Genomic DNA, 18,709 nt, shown 5'->3' with positions numbered 1-18,709 from the left:
ATAGGACATTTGGTGTGGTTTATAATATTTATATCCTATTCACAGCCAGGGTCATGTAAGGACGGCCTCCCATGTAGGCAGTGTGCAGCTTGTGTGTAATGTGCGGTACGCATTTTGGGAGACTGCAGTAAATTCGTGTTGTGTCTTTTTTGTATAGTGGAAGAACTCTTGTCCTTTTCATAATGATAATATCACTGAAGCATACTCTAGCGATGATGTTATTGAAATTTATATAAAAAGTAAGAATATTACAAGAAATCTCAATACATTTTAACATGTTTATAACGAAATGCGCTTACAACGAATCTATGGTTATATCGTGGTACATTTCATTCCTTGTCAAGGTTCCTAGAAGATGTCTATATTGTATTCAGAACGAATTTCGTTGGTACCCACAGGTTCGTTATAACCGTGTTATATTGTAGTTTGGTTGTAAAAGCAGTGACGAATTCGTTTAAGTATTATTAATACACATCGACTCTTTTCGTTGGTCAGGTAAGAAAATAATAAATTAACACGGACTGATATGCAATGCAAGAATATCATTCATGAATTTTACACGTGTTTCTGGTATCTTTGTACATTTTGTGAAATTCCTGATACATTTTTGTAACATCTTATTCGTACAGAAATAAAGACGCCTGAATAAAGCATTGATTGCTTATGACCCAAAGGCAAAATAAATTATTTTATAATATTTTTTGTGTTAATTAGACTTATGTATACACGATTAAACACTAATTATTGTTCAAATGATGAATGTCATTTATGCTCTGTCGGCTGTGGAGCATCTTTAATGGAAACCTGCTTCATTGAACTTAAGAAGATAGTGATATAAGTATACAGAGTGCATGCCTATACTGGAAACTCACTTCTACACGGTCACGTCGCTTTCTCCGTCTTCTTCAATCTCGTAGTTCTACACAAATACAGTATGACAGTAATCTGGATAAGAACTATACCTCCTAAAACCGCAACGATCCAGAAGTAGGTCAGTCTCTTATCCACATCTGTAACACACAGCATGGCATAATATCATCAAAAGATAACTTTAAAACCAAATAATATTTTTGAGAGACTCACATATATTTTAATAACACAAGGCACGCGATAATACAATAAAAATAGTAGTCTCTGATACTACTTAGTGCAAGCATAAAGGTGTTGGAACGACTGGTTCGTACCATATTATTATGCTATGACAGAGTCGGGTATGTCCGGTCTCTTTGGTGACATGCGTTACTGTTTTGGTACAACGATAATTAGTATAAAAGGGTAAGAGTTCCATTTTTACAAAGAGACAAAATTAGATAACGAATATGCTGCAGCCTTCCACAATATCACATTCAAGGAGGCTGTCCTCGCATGGTCTTTGCTAATTATTTAAGCATTAAATTGCCTTCTTCTATTGTCCTAGAATTCTCCCAGGATTGCAGACATATTGAATGCGGACAAAATTATCAACAGAATATATAAATTTGGTGTATTAATACTAATACTAATACTTACCAACAAAGGTCTTGGACAGATCATCTTGTAAACTATTTACTGAAAACATGTATGGCGCTGATCTCTTTTGACGTATACTGGGAAACACTGCCGAGGAAGGGAAACTTCTACATTCCGGAAAACCAGGTTGGGCTTTGGGAACGTTTGCATATGATTCGTTGATTACCATCGCCATACCAAAAGTGTGATGTAGTCCAACATGACAGTGCATTATCCACAAACCGGGATTGTCTGCCCTTATTCGTACTACAACATACCCACCAGAGGGTATAATTATTGTATCTTTTATTGGAGGACGTTGAAGTTCTATTCCCGGAATGTTTCCATTTTTCCACGACGGATTGGTCCATTTGGCTGCATTACAGAACGTTGCATTATCAAATGTTTGTCCGAGACATGTAATATCAGGATTTTGAGCAGATATCTTGCGATTTTCGTCGAAAAGTGCATATCCGGTTTTCAGGACCTCAAATGAATGGCCGTGTATGTGAACAGGGTGTGCCCAGCCTTGGCCGTTGCCCATATTTAGAAGCACCATCTGCACGATGTCCACCTGGTCTAAGGTCAAAGAGTGGAAACAAGTACAAATATTATCAAGTCCACAATTGGCATTCTCGCACATCAGGCGTTCGTCGATTTCATCCATTTGTGTTAGACTGGAAACACCTGGAAACTCGAACTTTCGACCATTAACCGAAGGCGGTTTCGTATATATGCCAGCAAAACCGAAATTGAGAAATATTTCCTTGAAAGTTTCATTGGTAGAACTTGATTCTAATGTTTTATCAAATTCTTCATCTATGGGTGGGATAATGGAACTAATTTTAGTCGATTTGATGTCGTTAATGGTTATGCATTCTACGTGCTGATATATCGGCATCTGTGGCGCTTGACAATTCAAAACACTACATGGGCTATATTCAGAACATTGCTTTTCAGTAGAAGCTGATCCAGAGCCGTCTGGGGCTCCAACATAATGCAGAATCGCCAGTGTTCTATGGTTGTATTCTTCTTCTAATGTCCTGGCTCGAATCCAGTAGTTTTCTATAGTATTCGATGTATGTAGTAGGACGTCGAACCGCTCACCCGGAAATATATCCAAAGCATCAACAATCACGGGTTCAAAGTCATAACCATCTGATGCTATGGCAACGAGGGTATGGTTATCCACCGAAAATCGGAACGGATATACAATTCCAGCGTTAATTATCCTAAATTTGTAATCTGTATTAGGATCTACGCGGAATATGGACAGGGGTGCCTCATTATGTTTATCTGTAATAGGGTCGTAAAAACGTCCACGTCCACTGATGAGCCCAGACTGGAAGCGAAAGTTAGCGAAATTAGAGCCATCAGCTGCTTTTGAAGTTTGGTAAGGAATTCGGTCTTGGAAATCATTGTGTGCCTGTTTCATTACCGATGAAGTTGAATCTCCATCATGGTTCCAGTCTGTTAAAGTAAGAATGTGTTCTGGAATTTCCAGTGGTTTACGTGGTCGGATTATAAACGCTCCGAAAAGACCATCATTACGCTGGGATCCGATATGGGAATGATACCAATGTGTACCTTTGGGTGTCGCTTTGAATTGGTACCGGAAGCTTTGTCCGGGCATAATGGGACATTGAGTGATGTAAGCGACACCATCCATCCACGGAGTATCTCTTTGTGTGATGCCATGCCAATGAATGGTTACACCATCGGAAAGTAGTTCATTAATGACGTTCACGACAACTGTTTGGCCTTCGTATACTATCAATGGAGGGCCAGGCAAGGTTCCATTGGCTACGGTGACCACGCGTGAATTTTCGTAACCATCCGCAGTAACGACTCCGTCCAGTGGTACACTTTGAGCCGTCGACGGGTCTGTTTCGTTGTACCGGTAAATTTTTCCATTGTAAGGAAATACTTGGTCTTTTCCATGCATCATAGTCAGCGTATTTGTGATAACGAGGCTAAACTCGCAAGTGTCATCTGTGTATTGGCAAGAGCCAGAAACGAGACTTGTAGTTGTTAAAACGAAAATATTCAACAGGAGATACATATGTTCTGGAAAGAAATAAAACACAATTTTCTATCTATAATGACTAATCACGAAAACATCATTATGTTAGTAGTACAAAAGGTTTTATCTAATATGCTTACTATAAACTACCAGAGTCCAGAATTAAATATCTGAAATATAAATTTAATTAACTGAAACCCTTAAATAATCATAACAAGATTTATTTTGTTTTCAATCAGGTTTAACTCGTCGATAAGTTGGTTTATAATGGTATACAGCAATTTAATTATTTTTGCAGAAAGGCGCATATTACTACAAAAGCTAATGAAACATTCAAAACGATGTCCCATATTTAATGTTTTTGACATCAATAATGTATATTACATATAATTAATACAAAATCAATTAACAATCCCTTAACTGCAGAAACTGAATTTACAATTATAAAATGTAAAGTTTACTTAAAAAGAGACGGAATGTCTTGAGAAAGTATAGGTTAACAATCATTCCATTGAAATACTTTGTTCTTAGTTACTTTGCTTCATGTTACTAGCTTACTTACCTGCCTCCATGCTGGCACATGTAGTGTTGTATCACGGATAACGGAGTCTATATGATGTATCTTTGGAAGATACTTTGTAGATATATGATATCTAAAACTTCAAAGACTTACAGACAGATAATTCTACTGCTGTAAGTATACTAAACCAGGTACATACAATCATTCCAGTTTACTACGAGCATAATCACTGAAAACTATTTGTAAACTTTCTAATTTCTTTTTCACAAATAAAAGTTATTCATAGTAAGCTCTTAGATAAAAACTTAAATCCAGTGGTAATAATATCAATCCGAGAAGAGCTGGAACACTTGGCGGGAAAATTACTTGTATTTACTCAACAGGTTTGAGCATCATATGTAATGTATTTCAGGCAGACATAAAGTGTGTTTGAATATGGCTGAATGAATAATTTATTACTGAATAGACAAAGATATTATTTTCGTTTCAGAAACATCAAAGGTAACGACTAAAATATTCCCACCTAACAGATATGATCGCACTAGTTGTAAAGTCTATATATACATAAAATGTAAAAATGTCCTGTTACCTACAACATATGGAATTCGATCATTTATGTTTCATAACATAAAATAATCAATAAGTTATTTTGTTGTAGTGGATATGGGGGATTTATTTGTTTATTTTTGGATATTTCCAGTTATATTGAATCCAAAACTACTTCAAAGAAAACAGTTCACGTAAGGAGTTTAGTTTTATTTTTTGTCGAGGTAAGGAAGACTGACAAAACTACGACAATAAACCGATAGCGACTTCTACGTTACAGTTAACCAGGTGGAATTCATATTGTTTTATTTCTTATTATTGGCAATAATCCCAAAGGTCTAGAGTACCGGAATCGTAAATCTGGATATCGCAATGACTATTGCAAACTTCTCATTTGCATAGAGAAAGAAGATTTTAAAACAACTTGTATTATTTTACCTAACGAAAATACCATTCATCTAGCTAATGGTGGCAAAATCATTTTAGACAACACTTTGCGACACCTTTTATTTCCTCTCTTCAATGTATTTAATTAAAACAAACAAAACAACAAACTGCATGAAACATACCTTCAAACTCGAAAGAAGGGAAATAGAAACAAGCCGAAAGAAAGGCATTCAAACAATAAATGTTTAACTATAAGTAAATCTATACATTCGTTTACGGTTTCCTAGAAAAATGACGATGTAACATTCATGTTTTTTTCTTCTTTTTACTTTGGTTTGCATTGCGCATTGTATTAAATCTATTTAACTCCCACAGAAAAAAAATGTAAACATCAATTATAGAAATATGAGGATAAACACGTCAGAATTAAAGTTTTATCCTTAAGTTGTAGACGATGCAGTGAACAGTTATACGTTTAGCAAGTATTACAGATTACAGACACTTCCCAAATGTTGCGGACACGTCAACGTCATCTAAATCTAGAAGCTGGCCAGTGTCTGAAGTCAAAGATTCTGACAATCATGTGGCTTCCAAAATCAGTCAGCCCTGCATTACTGGTATTAGATTTAAATGTACCTGCTGCCCCTGTTGTATGTTGAAAAGGAGACTTAATTTAGAATATTATCTTTTCTTGTCTTCCTCGCTTCCTTTACGTCTTCCTAACATCTCCCTTGACACTGTTCCAAAGTTTAGCGCTCGCCGAACATGTAAGGAAGGTTCGGGATTCTGTACCTTGACCGAGGTACACCAGAGTCTGTAAAAGTTGTAATTTCCTGTTCCTGTTGAGTACTCAGGATAAAGTGAGTGGGGCGACTGGTTCACCCGATGTCGGTATAATGTCGGTGAATGGGTGGGTGTGTTGTTTTGGTGACTGCGATATGTTTGTGCTGTGTCTCTTTTCAACAGTGGACACTTTTGCCCATTTTATAGTGCGATTTCACTGAAGCATTTCAACAGTGGACACGTTTGCCCATTTTATAGTGCGATTTCACTGAAGCATACCACCAGAGACACCTGGCAGCACAGCCCATCCCATCCCACACCTTTTATGTTAAGTGTCACGTTGGATCAGAAACTGAGTACTTTTATACACCATAGTGTGTATCTCGGCGAGCGTTCAACACCACGCCAAAGCGAGGGGATATCAGCACAGATGTATGGACGAAGCAAATATGTTAAGAAGAAAAGAAAATATAAGATTCTTTTTAGCCCCTGATGGACTCGAGATCGCAGAACCTGGGTTTAGTTTCTAAGACAGTTATACATAATAATGTAGTTATACATAATAATGTACTTTACATTAATGTCTTTAAACTGATAACACTTTTTCATTATTTTCAGCTTTCAAAAACTTGCGAGTATATAAAGGCTACAAACAATTTAAAAATTGTCAGACAAGATCTACGTCCAGGATCGTCTGTAAATAATTAATATAACCGCATACTGAATGAGAACAACAGTTTTTTCATGTTTTCCATGCGCAGTTTGAATTTGAATATTGGAAATGTTAACACGACAATCAATTAAAATGGTCTTGTTTAATTTATTATATTAACGTTCTTTTAACAGTCGGAGTCATGTAAGGACAGCCTCGTGTATGCAATGTGTTGTGTGTATAGATTGGATTGCTCGTGATGCTGTTGTCTTTTTGGTGAACTTTTGTCTTTCACTGTGCTATCTTCATACAGCATGCCGCCTTATGCTTGTGTGATTACATTTACGTCCTATTATTGTGTTTTGTGTATGAAATGTGTTGTGCTTGTTTAGAGAGACTGCGGTATATTCGTGTTCTGTTTTCTTTCTATAGTGCTATACCACTGAATCATGCCGACAAAGACACCTGGCAATATACACCAACCCGGTCACATTATACTGACAACGGGTAACCAGTAGCCCCACTCCCTTTATGCTGAGCAGGAGCAGAAACTATCACTTTTATAGACTTTGGTGTGTCTCGGCCAGGGGACCGAAGCCAGAGCCTTGCGAACAAGGGCGAGCGCTCAACTAAGCGAAGGCCAAAAATGAGGTAGACTATGTAGTGTGTCGCGGCCAGGGGACAGACCCCATAGCTTACCTTACAGGGGCGAGCACTCGGGCCAAATATTATTGCGGGCACTACTTTACATATTCTCTAAATAATTACATATATCTTTAAGTTATCAAGTTATTTGTTTCTTCGTCTGTAGACAAACAAGTAATTTTAAGCTGGTAGCCTAATAGTATCTGATCACAAGAGATGGACTTTGATAACAAAGCATAAAAGTACTGGATCACCGATTAATTAATTATCTTATGCATACTAATTAAAGATGAGTGTATTTATAGATCCACAATAATGACATTCAATTTAACTGCTTACCAAGGTATGTAAATATTGTTAGATTTAATTAAAAGCAGTTTCCCATATAAATGTCTGAAACTGATTTGTATAATTTAAATAAGTCCGTTTGATTGTAAGAACTGTCGCATACATCGTGTGAAGTTTGTAATATCCCCGCCATAGATTCTGGACCTTTAGGAACAGATAGAGGTAATCATACATTATTCTTATAATGATTCTAATTATCTAAAAGTTTGGTTATAGTTTATCGACTAGGTTCAGCGTCCTATGGACGTCCTCTCCTGTACGTAATATGTGGCGCGTGTGAATATCTTTTTCCTGGTTGCTGTGTAACTGATTTTACCTCAAAGCTGTGTTGGTTTTTAACAACAAAATTAAATTTATGTAAACAAAAGCTAATTTCTTATAATTGATTCATTCTTACCACTACTGCAGATTCATTAACATCTGTAGAACACAAAAGTGTGTCCAATTGGGCTTTTAAGTCCTTGTTATAATATTTATCAAATGTGACTATGATATATGAATGTAACAGAAACAATTGAAAATTAAAAGCCTTTTTGTCATTGGCAAATGCTTAACAGGAGGAGACCAAAGATGGACCGGCATAAGTCGGGTTTGAATGTTAAAAACAACCGCCCTACCTACAGGGCGTCAATGTACATATGTAAATATTGGTTCCTGGAGAGCAAACAGTGAAAGGTTGATGTCTACCTATCGTAATTTTCCAACATGATTTTTATTTCTTTTCAGTTGTACGTTATATAAATTGCCAAAGAACTGGGGAAAACCCCGTTATCTTTCTAAATCAAGTGCTTGGAGTTTAGTATTGCCTGTTCAAACATTCTTTGTTTTAGTAAATACTAAGATACACAGGTAATTGACTTAACATTTTTCTAATCAACAAGAGGCCCAGAGGGCCTGTATCGCTCACCTGGTTTGTAATGCCAAGTAATGTTCTGAATACAGGTTCATTGTTTCTTTTCTGAAGGAATTATAATATTATCCTCTAAATCCCCTATTGGGCCCCACCCCTCCTGCCCCCAGGGGGTCAGAGCCAAAATTTATACAAGTTCTGTTCCCCTTCCCCCAAGGATGTTTATGGCCAAGTTTTGTCACAAACCAAGCAAAACTCTAGGACAAGTAGCGATTTATAGGATTTACCTCTATTTCCCCTATTGGACCCCCCCCTGTTCTGCCCCCGGGGGCCAGAGCCAAAATTTATACAAGTTCTGTTCCCCTTCCAAAAAGGATGTTTGTGGCCAAATTTGGTTACATTCCATGCAGAACTCTATGACTAGTAGCGATTTAAAGGATTTACCTCTATTTCCCCTATTGGGCCCGCCCCTCCTGCCCCCGGGGGACCAGAGCCAAAATTTATACAATTTCTGTTCCCCTCCCCCAAGGATGTTTGTGGCCAAATTTGGTTACATTCAACTCTATGACTAATTTGGTTTATCTCTATTTCCATTTGGGCCCGCCCTCCTGCCCCGGGGACCAGAGCCAAAATTATACAATTTCTGTTCCCTCCCCAAGGATGTTTGTGGCCAAATTGTTACATAGAACTCTATGACTAGTAGCGATTTAAAGGATTTATCTCTATTTCCCCTATTGGGCCCCGCCCCTCTTGCCCATGGGGGGTCAGAGCCAAAATTTATACACGTCTGTTCCCCTTCCCCCAAGGATGTTTGTGGCCAAATTTGGTTACATTCCATTCAGAACTCTATGACTAGTAGCGATTTAAAGGATTTACCTCTATTTCCCCTATTGGGCCCGCCCCTCCTGCCCCCGGGGGACCAGAGCCAAAATTTATACAATTTCTGTTCCCCCTCCCCCAAGGATGTTTGTGGCCAAATTTGGTTACATTCCATGCAGAACTCTAGGACAAGTAGCGATTTAAAGGATTTACCTCTATTTCCCCTATTGGGCCCCGCCCCTCCTGCCCCCGGGGGGTCAGAGCCAAAATTTATACAAAGTCTGTTCCCCCTCCCCCAAGGATGTTTGTGGCCAAATTTGGTTACATTCCATTCAGAACTCTATGACTAGTAGCGATTTAAAGGATTTACCTCTATTTCCCCTATTGGGCCCGCCCCTCCTGCCCCCGGGGGACCAGAGCCAAAATTTATACAATTTTCTGTTCCCCTTCCCCCAAGGATGTTTGTGGCCAAATTTGGTTACATTCCATTCAGAACTCTATGACTAGTAGCGATTTAAAGGATTTATCTCTATTTCCCCTATTGGGCCCCGCCCCTCTTGCCCCTGGGGGATCAGAGCCAAAATTTATACAATTTCTGTTCCCCTTCCCCCAAGGATGTTTGTGGCCAAATTTGGTTACATTCCATTCAGAACTCTATGACTAGTAGCGATTTAAAGGATTTATCTCTATTTCCCCTATTGGGCCCCGCCCCTCTTGCCCCTGGGGGATCAGAGCCAAAATTTATACAAGTTCTGTTCCCCTTCCCCCAAGGATGTTTGTGGCTAATTTTGGTTACAATCCATGCAGAACTCTAGGACAAGTAGCGTTTTAAAGGATTTACCTCTATTTCCCCTATTGGGGCCCGCCCCTCCTGCCCCCGGGGGGGTCAGAGCCAAAATTTATACAAGTTCTGTTCCCCCTCCCCCAAGGATGTTTGTGGCCAAATTTGGTTACAATCCATGCAGAACTCTAGGACAAGTAGCGATTTATAGGATTTACCTCTATTTCCCCTATTGGGCCCCGCCCCTCCTGTCCCCGGGGGGTCAGAGCCAAAATTTATACAAGTTCTGTTCCCCTTCCCCCAAGGATGCTTGTGGCCAAATTTGGTTACAATCCATGCAGAACTCTATGACTAGTAGCGATTTAAAGGAAATGTTGACGGACAGACGGACGACGGACGACGGACGACGGACGCCGCGCCATGACATAAGCTCACCGGCCCTTCGGGCCAGGTGAGCTAAAAACACCAGTCGTCTAACTCCCCGTATGCTAATGCTTAACAGAAGTAACAAAATCAACAACTACCTTTTCCTCTAGAATATATCATATGTACGTGGCGGCCTGGGGACAGAACTCAGGACCTTCCTCTCCGCCGTGAAAACTCGAATGTTCAACGTGATATGCAAGTTAGAGGTAAAGGAAGATAAGCAAATAACAAATGCCTTAGTCTTTTCGATGAATTAGGATGTCATTAACTAATATCTAGTAATAGAAAATGAGTATAAAGTTATACATTTAATTTATGTATCTATGCACAGGTTTACGACGCGCGCAAAAAAAAAAAAAAAAAAAAACAATTGCTAAAAATACTGAAAGGTTGTTTACTTAGCCCTGTATCCCATTTCCAGAAAATGGGGTACTTAATTTTAAAATGCTCTGAACACCACAAAAATCATCCGATCTGAATATTTTTTAGCTAACATTGAAGACAATTCCTTACTGGTCACTATGGTATATGATATAATGGGCGAATTTTATTTCATATCGAAAGTTTAATTACGAGGATTCGTGTAAAAAGTACACGCTACATCCCCAGGTCACGATTCCCTAATGAGCTATCTGATTGGTCCACTCGCTCCTAGGAGTCAATCAGAGAGCTTGTATCAAATCGGAGACGACAGACAAAAATGGCCGAGATCGCTGATCATCTGTCTGCATGAAGATAAATGGAGCGTGGGGATCGCTAAGGGATACTAATGTGCAATTTTTATAAGTAAGGGAGTTTATATTGAGGATCTGCACTTCAGGGATGCATTCGTTGAATAGATGGCGATTATTTTATTCGGTCTGTGCTCATTAAGGAATCGTGACCTGGGGATGTAACGTGTACTTTTCCGACTACCGATTTTTACACAAATCCTCGTAATTCAACTTTCGATATGAAATAAAATTCGCCCATAATCCCATCATATCATATACCATAGTGACCAGTAAGGAATTGTCTTCAATGTAAGCTAAAAATATTCAGATCGGATGATTTTTGTGGTGTTCAGAGCATTTTAAAATTAATTACCCCATTTTCTGGAAATGGGATACAGGGCTAAGTAAACAACCTTTCAGTATTTTTAGTGTTTTTTTTTTTTTTGGTTTTTTTTTTCGTGCGCGCGTCGTAAACCTGTGATCTATGTAAACATGCGGTCTGGTGCTATAATAAATTTCTAATATTTGAATTCCAGTCCCGAGACAACCACCCACTGATATACCAGAGTCCAGTATATCTGGCTTGGACACTGGCTATGTTATCGCTATTGTACTGGGTTGTCTCACCTTCATCATCACTCTCGTCCTCATCTACACATGCTGGAAATGGCAAGGTTGGTGCGAGATAAATGAACGCGATAAATTCAATTACTACTGAATCTGATGCAAGAGAACCCAAGTGATTCATTTTAGTAAAAGAAAAAAGGGATATTTTCTGTTTTCTTCTTTCCCTCTCTCTTGAAAGCATTCGATACACGCAGGGAAACTATTATATAGCAGCACAATACCTAGATTATTACAATTAATACCATGTTCCTCTTCTAAGCAGTCTCAAATAACAGACTGGGATAAGCGAAACTATATAATGTATACAGCAAACCAAAGACTACCTTCAGTTCCATTTGAATGAAAGAGAGATACATTCCGTACGTTCTAAGAAATACCGACGCATGTAACAAACTTTTGCCAAATCTAACATGGCTGCCTGTCGGCCTTCTTAATGTATCTTTAGATCGGTCGCATTATGGAATATGCATAACTAGACACCAAGATGAATCTTTAGTATATATTTTGAGACAAATCACTTTTAATTAACACTTTCTTAGAAATAACAATAACAATAGAATTGAATGTAGGTTTACATAACTCCCAATCTAAAGATGGTGGAGATGGGCTAAAACACAAACTCTTATTCCACACTGTTTCTTAGATTAGATGGTTTCCTCGGATGGATTTCGTTTATCTTTTGATATTTTGTTTTTAGGTATGCATGTATATTCCGATCACAAAAAGCAAATAAAACCAAATGTCACCAGGTGATACTGGGTTGGCTGTTAGTGTCAATGGATCTTTAATAGCGATTGTTATCTCGGTAATTATTGCGGTGAATAATGTTATGCTAAATATTTGTAAAAGTGTTCGATTTATCAGTACTTACGCTTGGTGCTTTTATTATGGCCTGCATGAAAACATGTGTTGTGATCGAGACTCCATTTGTTATGGGATTTCCCCGGTTGGGAATTCCGTTTCCGGTTCATACTTATGTATATTTTGATTGGCTGTTATTTTCGATACCTAGCCCCCGCTAACCTGTATAGCTTGAGCACGTGCTGTTCATGGCAAATTAAAAAAAATGGGTATATAGCAAGGTGTTTTAAACTAGTATAGCGAGTTCTGACGGAACCTTTATGTTGCTAGTCAGCTCTGTTCTTTCTCTTAGGTAATTATCTATATCTTATGTAGGACTGTTTCGGCCGTAAACCTCGAAATTACTCCGGGATGGCTTTATTGGGTGATTATCAGAATTCCAGGAGGGGAGTGAGCAGCACGATACAGAAAGCTAGGATTAACGCACAGCGACGACGGGAGGCGAAGAGCGTCTGTCGCGTGTGTATATTGTAGCGTGGGACCAGGAGGTGTCTGGCATCTTTCTGTGCGACAATAGCCGGGGGCACCGCTATGCAGCACCTGCAATAATGTATACCCCAGTAAACGGGACTTTTCACAGTTTCAAGACTATTCAAGAAAAAAGAAAGTTTTTGTGATTAACTTTCTTTCAAGGAGAGGGATGGGAAAATCTGAAATATCATCTTTTGTATTCAATATATGCATTTTTAGGTCATCTGACCTGAAGGGTCAGGATGACCTATTGTCATCATGCACCGTCCGTCGTCCGTAAACTTTTCATTCAAACGACTTCTTCTCAATAACCGGAAGGCCCAGGGTACTCATATTTGGCCTGTAGGTTGCTGGAATGAAGGGCTACCAAGTTTGTTCAAATGAATGACCTTGACCTTCATTCAAGGTCACAGGGGTCATAAAGGCTAAAAATTTTAAACGACTTCTTTTCAAGAACCAGAAGGCCCAGGGTACTGATATTTGGCCTGTTGCATGCTGGGATGAAGGGTATCAAGTTCATTAAATAAATGGCCTTGACCTTCATTCAAGGTCACAGGGGTCAAATAGGCTAAAATCCTTTAAACGACTTCTTGTGTATAACTAAGAGGCCTAAAGACCTGATATTAGGTCTGTGGCATGCTGGGATGAAGGACAACCAAGTTTGTTCAAATAAATGACCTTGACCTTCATTCAAGGTCACGCGGGTCAAAGAGGCTATAATCATTTAAACAACATCTTGTGAATAATGAAGAGGTTAGAGACCTGATATTAGGCCTGTGGCATGCTGGGATGAAGCGCTATCAAGTTTGTTCAAATAAATGGCCTTGACCTTCATTCAAGGTCACAGGGGTCAAAAAGGCTAAAATCTTTAAACAACTTCTTCTCAAGAACCAGACGACCCAGGGTACTGATATTGGGCCCGTAGGATGCTGGGATGGACGGCTACCAAGTTTGTTCAAGTAAATGACCATGACCTTCATTTAAGGCCACAGGGGTCAAATAGGCTATAATCATTTAAACAACATCTTGTGAATAATGAAGAGGTTTAGAGACCTGATATTAGGCCTGTGGCATGCTTGGATGAAGGGCTACCAAGTTTGTTCAAATGAATGACCTTGATCTTCATTCAAGGTCACGGGGGTCAAATAGGCTAAAATCTTTAAATGACTTTTTCTGAAGAACAAGAAGACCCTGGGTACTAATATTGGGCATGTAAAATTCTGGGAGGAAGGGCTACCAAGTTTGTTCAAATGAAGGACCGTGACCTTCATTCAAGGTCACAGTCGTCAAATAGGCTAAAATCTTTACATGACTTCTTCTCAAGAACTAAATGGCCCAGGATACTCATAATGGGCCTGCAGCATGCTGGGATAAAGGGCTACCAAGTTTGTTCAAATGAAGGACCTTGACCTTCATACAAGGTGACAGGGGTCAAATAAGCTAAAATCTTTTAAACAACCTCTTGTCAATAACTAAGAGGCCTAGGGACCTGATATTAAGCCTTTGACATGCTTGAATGAAGGGCTATCAAATTTGTTCAAATGAATGACATTGATCTTCATTCAAGGTCATGGGGGTTAAAAAGGCTAAAATCTTTAAACAACTTCTTCTCGAGACCCAGAAGGCCCCATGTTACTGATATTGGGCCTGTAGCATGCTGGGATGAAAAGCTACCAAATTTGTTCAAATAAATGACCTTGATCTTCATTCAAGGTTGGCCCTGCAGGTAGGGCGTTAGAATTGTACCTGCTGCCCCTATTGCATGATCGTAAAAGGCGACTAAATTTAGGATCTTATCTTTTCTATTCTTCCTACCTGACTTTATCCTTCCTAATGCCTCCCTTGGCACTGCCTCACTTTTGGCCTTGAGTTGAGCGTTCGCCCCTGTGAGGAAGGCTCTGGGTTCTGTCCCCTAGCCGAGTCTTTAAAAGTGGTAGTTTCTACTCCTGCTGAGCGCTTAGCATACAGGGAGTGGGGCGACTGGTTGGCCCGTTGTCAGTATAATGTGACCGGGTGGGGTGTGTTGCTTGGTGTCTTCGCACCTCGCACAATATACACGCAACACACCGCATACATGGGAGGCCGTCCTTACATGACCATAGCTGTTAATAGGACGTTAATTAATCAAACAAACAAAGTGTTTAAATTGTACATATACAATGTATATATGTATTTGTATTATCCAATGTTTAAAGTCATGTTTATGAAATCATTGTACCCAAAGTATATGTACAGGTATACTGCTGATGGTAGACTGTGATTACACCTTGCCGGGAAATGTGGTCACTCTCCTGTGCGATAGTGAAATGTGTATGTTCGTACGTGAAATCATAATTTTGGTCTGTATCGACCGCAGACCTCGTAACCACTCCGGGTTAGGTGGTTTTATTCCATATAGAAAGCGTTAGGCTATACGTACTAGAGATCCCATTTGGATCTTGGCGCTCACAAAAGATTGATCTATGTCTGACAAACGAAAGAGGGATCTTTTCTCTGCTTTTCAAACTTAATCTTCTTTTCTCTGCTTTTCAAACTTTTAACTATCAAAATCTAAAATGGTGTTTGAGAACAATCCCTTCAGTAATTTCTGAGAAGTAGCGGTTACAAACTTTAACTAACCAAATCAAAGACGGTTGACTGGCGGCCATCGTGTTGACCGATCGATCCCAAAATGCAATATGCAGAAACTAGGGCCCGAGAGCAACCTAAATGAAAATCTGAGAGAATCCCTTTAGTACTTTCTGAGAAATAGCGGTCACAAACGTTAGCTTTTACAATCCAAGATGCTTGCTCTTGTTTACCAATCGGGCCAAATGCAATAGGCAGAACTAGGACCCTAGAAGAGCTGACATGAAAATTTGAGAACGATCCATTCCGTACTTTATGAAAGAAAAAAACGTAACAAACTTCAAATTTCAAAATCAAAGATGGTTGCCTGGTGGCGATCTTGTTAATTGAAAATGCAATATGTGCAACTAGGGCCTTAGGGGAACCTACATAGAATATTTACAATGACCCCTCTAGTACGTTTTGAGAAATAGCGGTAACAAACTTTAACTATCAAAGTCCAAGACGGCTGCCTGGCCGCTATCTTGTTTACCGATTGATCCCAAAATAAAATATGCAAAACTAGGGACCTAGAGGAACCTATATCTAAAATTTGAGAATGATTTACATATGATATTTGAGAATGATCTCTTAAGAAATTTCTTATCAGTCTCAAAGTCAGTATGACACTCCTAGGGCCCTAGGGGAACCTACAATTGAAATTTGAGACAGCTCCCTGGAGTACTTTCTATCAACTGCCAAAATCCAAGATGGCTGCCTGGCGGCCATATTGTTTTTTCTGATCAGTCTGAAAATCTGCATAACACTCCATGTGTCTTAGGGAAACCTACATATGAAATATGAGACAGATCCCTTCAGAACATTCTGAGAAATGGCGGTAATAAACATCAACTGCAAAAATCTAAGATTGCTGCCTTGTGGCCATATTTTTTGTTATCAGTCTAAAAATCTGCATGACACTCCTTATGCTCTACGGAAACCTACATATGAAATTTGAGACAGATCTCATTTCATTGGGGCCGGGAAAAGGGTAGTCGTTGGAGTCGGAGGTTATATTATAGTGTGCTGTAGTTGTTCATCATAGGTCTGTGTTTGGCCATGTTCTGTTTCGCTATTGAAATGCCCTCTCTGTAAATAATCTGTGATATTCTGTATTTCATCTCTATGTTTATCAATTATGTCTATCTATAATGAAATGTTGAACTTCATGAATTGTACTGTCATCCATTGACCTATAGACATATAAATCCACTAAAAATCCACTATACCATGTTACACGCCGGTGACTAGCACCAGAACGATAACATATTTAAAAAGAAAAGAACCTAACATATTCGGAGACAAAAAAAAGTATCCAATTGTTTTTTTAATATCACGTAATAAATATGCCTTTGTTATTGCTATTGTTCATATCCTTGATTCATTTGTTGTCCATTACGATTTGCATTAAGATCACTTTAAGTATTTAATTGATATTTATTGTTTCAGGAAGCCGTCGTTCAAAGAGTAGGAGGGTTCGAACAATAAATAACCCATCCCTTCCTGTTGTTAGATCCAGAGACGAACCGTGTTCTTGTGTTGAAGAATCCATTCCCAGACATCAAAACTGGCCAGGCCGACATTGACCACCAATCGGCTTTATGGATCATGAAAATGTAAAGGAAATGGTACATGACCTGTCGTAATATTATTTTCATAATGTCAGTTTTTCGATAATTCTGTGACCTGTTTTTAAGAATGGTCGAATCCTGACGCTCTAATTTTCTGTTGTTTGTAAGTCTATCAGTAAAACAAGGAAAAATATTACAGTACTATTTCATGTATCAAGTAACATATGTATTAACTAGTTCCCGGTAGAATTTTTTAAATTGGTTTGTATTGTCAATCAACTATAATTGATATTCTTGTTCGGTATCTTCAACGGAGTGCTTTAGTTAGATGCATGTAGCACTACAAAAGGGAGAGGTACACTTTAAAATGAAGTCAACACGGACATGGCCGTCAATAAATGATGAGCGCTTGCCCTTGTTATCAAGGAATACTACTATATATCTTATACATGGGTAGAGTAAAACAATAAGAACCAACATCAATTTGCCAAGTCCGCCATGCTGTGATGGCAGCTAGAAAGTGACCACACTGCAGCTTGTCGTCATGACCCTGGATGTTAATAGGACTTTTGCATATTCAACCAACCAATCGCAAACGTACCCTACGCTACAGAACGTACGCCTAAATCGATATTCATTCGATACTCGTAGATTGGATGGGTTTATATTAAATGTCCTGTTAATAGCTAGAATCTTTTAATAATATTGTTTGTTTGCTTGATTAATTAACGTCCCATTAACAGCTATGGTCATGTAATGACGGCCTCCCGTGTATGTGGTGTGTTGCGTGTATGTTGTGCGAGGTACGTGTTTTGGGAGACTGCGGTATATTCGTGTTTTGTCTTCTTGTATAGTGGAACTGTTGCCCTTTTTATAGTGCTATATCACTGAAGCATGCTGCCGAAGACACCAAGCAACACATCCCACTCGGTCACATTATTCTGATAACGGGCGAACCTGTCGTCCCACTCCCGCTATGCTGAGCGCTAAGCAGGAGCAGAAACTATCAGGGGCGAGCGCTCAAACAATGGCCAAAAGTGAGGTGATGTCAAGGGAGACGTTAGGAAGATTAAAGTAATTTAGGAAGAAAGAAAAGATAAGATCCTAAATTTAGTCGCCTTTTACGATCGTGCAATAGGGGCAGCAGGTATAATTCTAACGCCCTACCTGTAGGGCAGACGGATATATCGCTGTCTCCCAAACACTAGCATTCACACAGTTCTGACACTCAACACACCCGTAGCAGTCACGTCCTTAAATGACTGTCTGTAGATAGGACGTTAATCTAATAAGACAATTAAACTAAAACAAGGTCTTTCTTCAATGTTTCCTGAGCGCTAGGTATCGACGATCGGCCCTGCAGGTAGGGCGTTAGAATTGTACCTGCTGCCCCTATTGCATGATCGTAAAACGCGACTAAATTTAGGATCTTATCTTTTCTCTTCTTCCTAAATGACTTTATCTTTCCTAATGCCTCCCTTGGCACCGCCTCACTTTTGGCCTTGAGTTGAGCGTTCGCCCCTGTGAGGAAGGCTCTGGGTTCTGTCCCCTGGCCGAGACACACCAAAGTCTATAAAAGTAGTAGTTTCTG

At 39.2% G+C, this 18,709-nt stretch overlaps 1 protein-coding gene across 1 annotated transcript; it reads right to left on the bottom strand.

The window, feature by feature from the left end:
• Window positions 1-646: 646 nt before the first annotated feature.
• Window positions 647-4,083, bottom strand: LOC138336634 (uncharacterized). Its single transcript, XM_069286157.1, has 3 exons — window positions 4,074-4,083; window positions 1,510-3,555; window positions 647-1,010 (listed from the first exon to the last, which is right to left on the bottom strand). The coding sequence occupies exons 1-3, from the start codon at window positions 4,081-4,083 to the stop codon at window positions 883-885; spliced, it is 2,184 nt and encodes a 727-aa protein (XP_069142258.1). The 3' UTR covers window positions 647-882.
• Between the last annotated feature and the right edge of the window lie 14,626 nt (window positions 4,084-18,709).

Source organism: Argopecten irradians, chromosome 12 (assembly GCF_041381155.1).
Source record: "Argopecten irradians isolate NY chromosome 12, Ai_NY, whole genome shotgun sequence".
NCBI classification, from domain to species: domain Eukaryota; kingdom Metazoa; phylum Mollusca; class Bivalvia; order Pectinida; family Pectinidae; genus Argopecten; species Argopecten irradians.
This window is presented reverse-complemented; position numbering and strand designations above follow the sequence as displayed.

Coding starts and splice junctions, on each gene's coding strand:
- LOC138336634 (XM_069286157.1), bottom strand. Junction 1,011..1,509: donor TCTGTCCAAGACCTTTGTTG/GTAAGTATTAGT, acceptor TGTGTGTTACAG/ATGTGGATAAGAGACTGACC.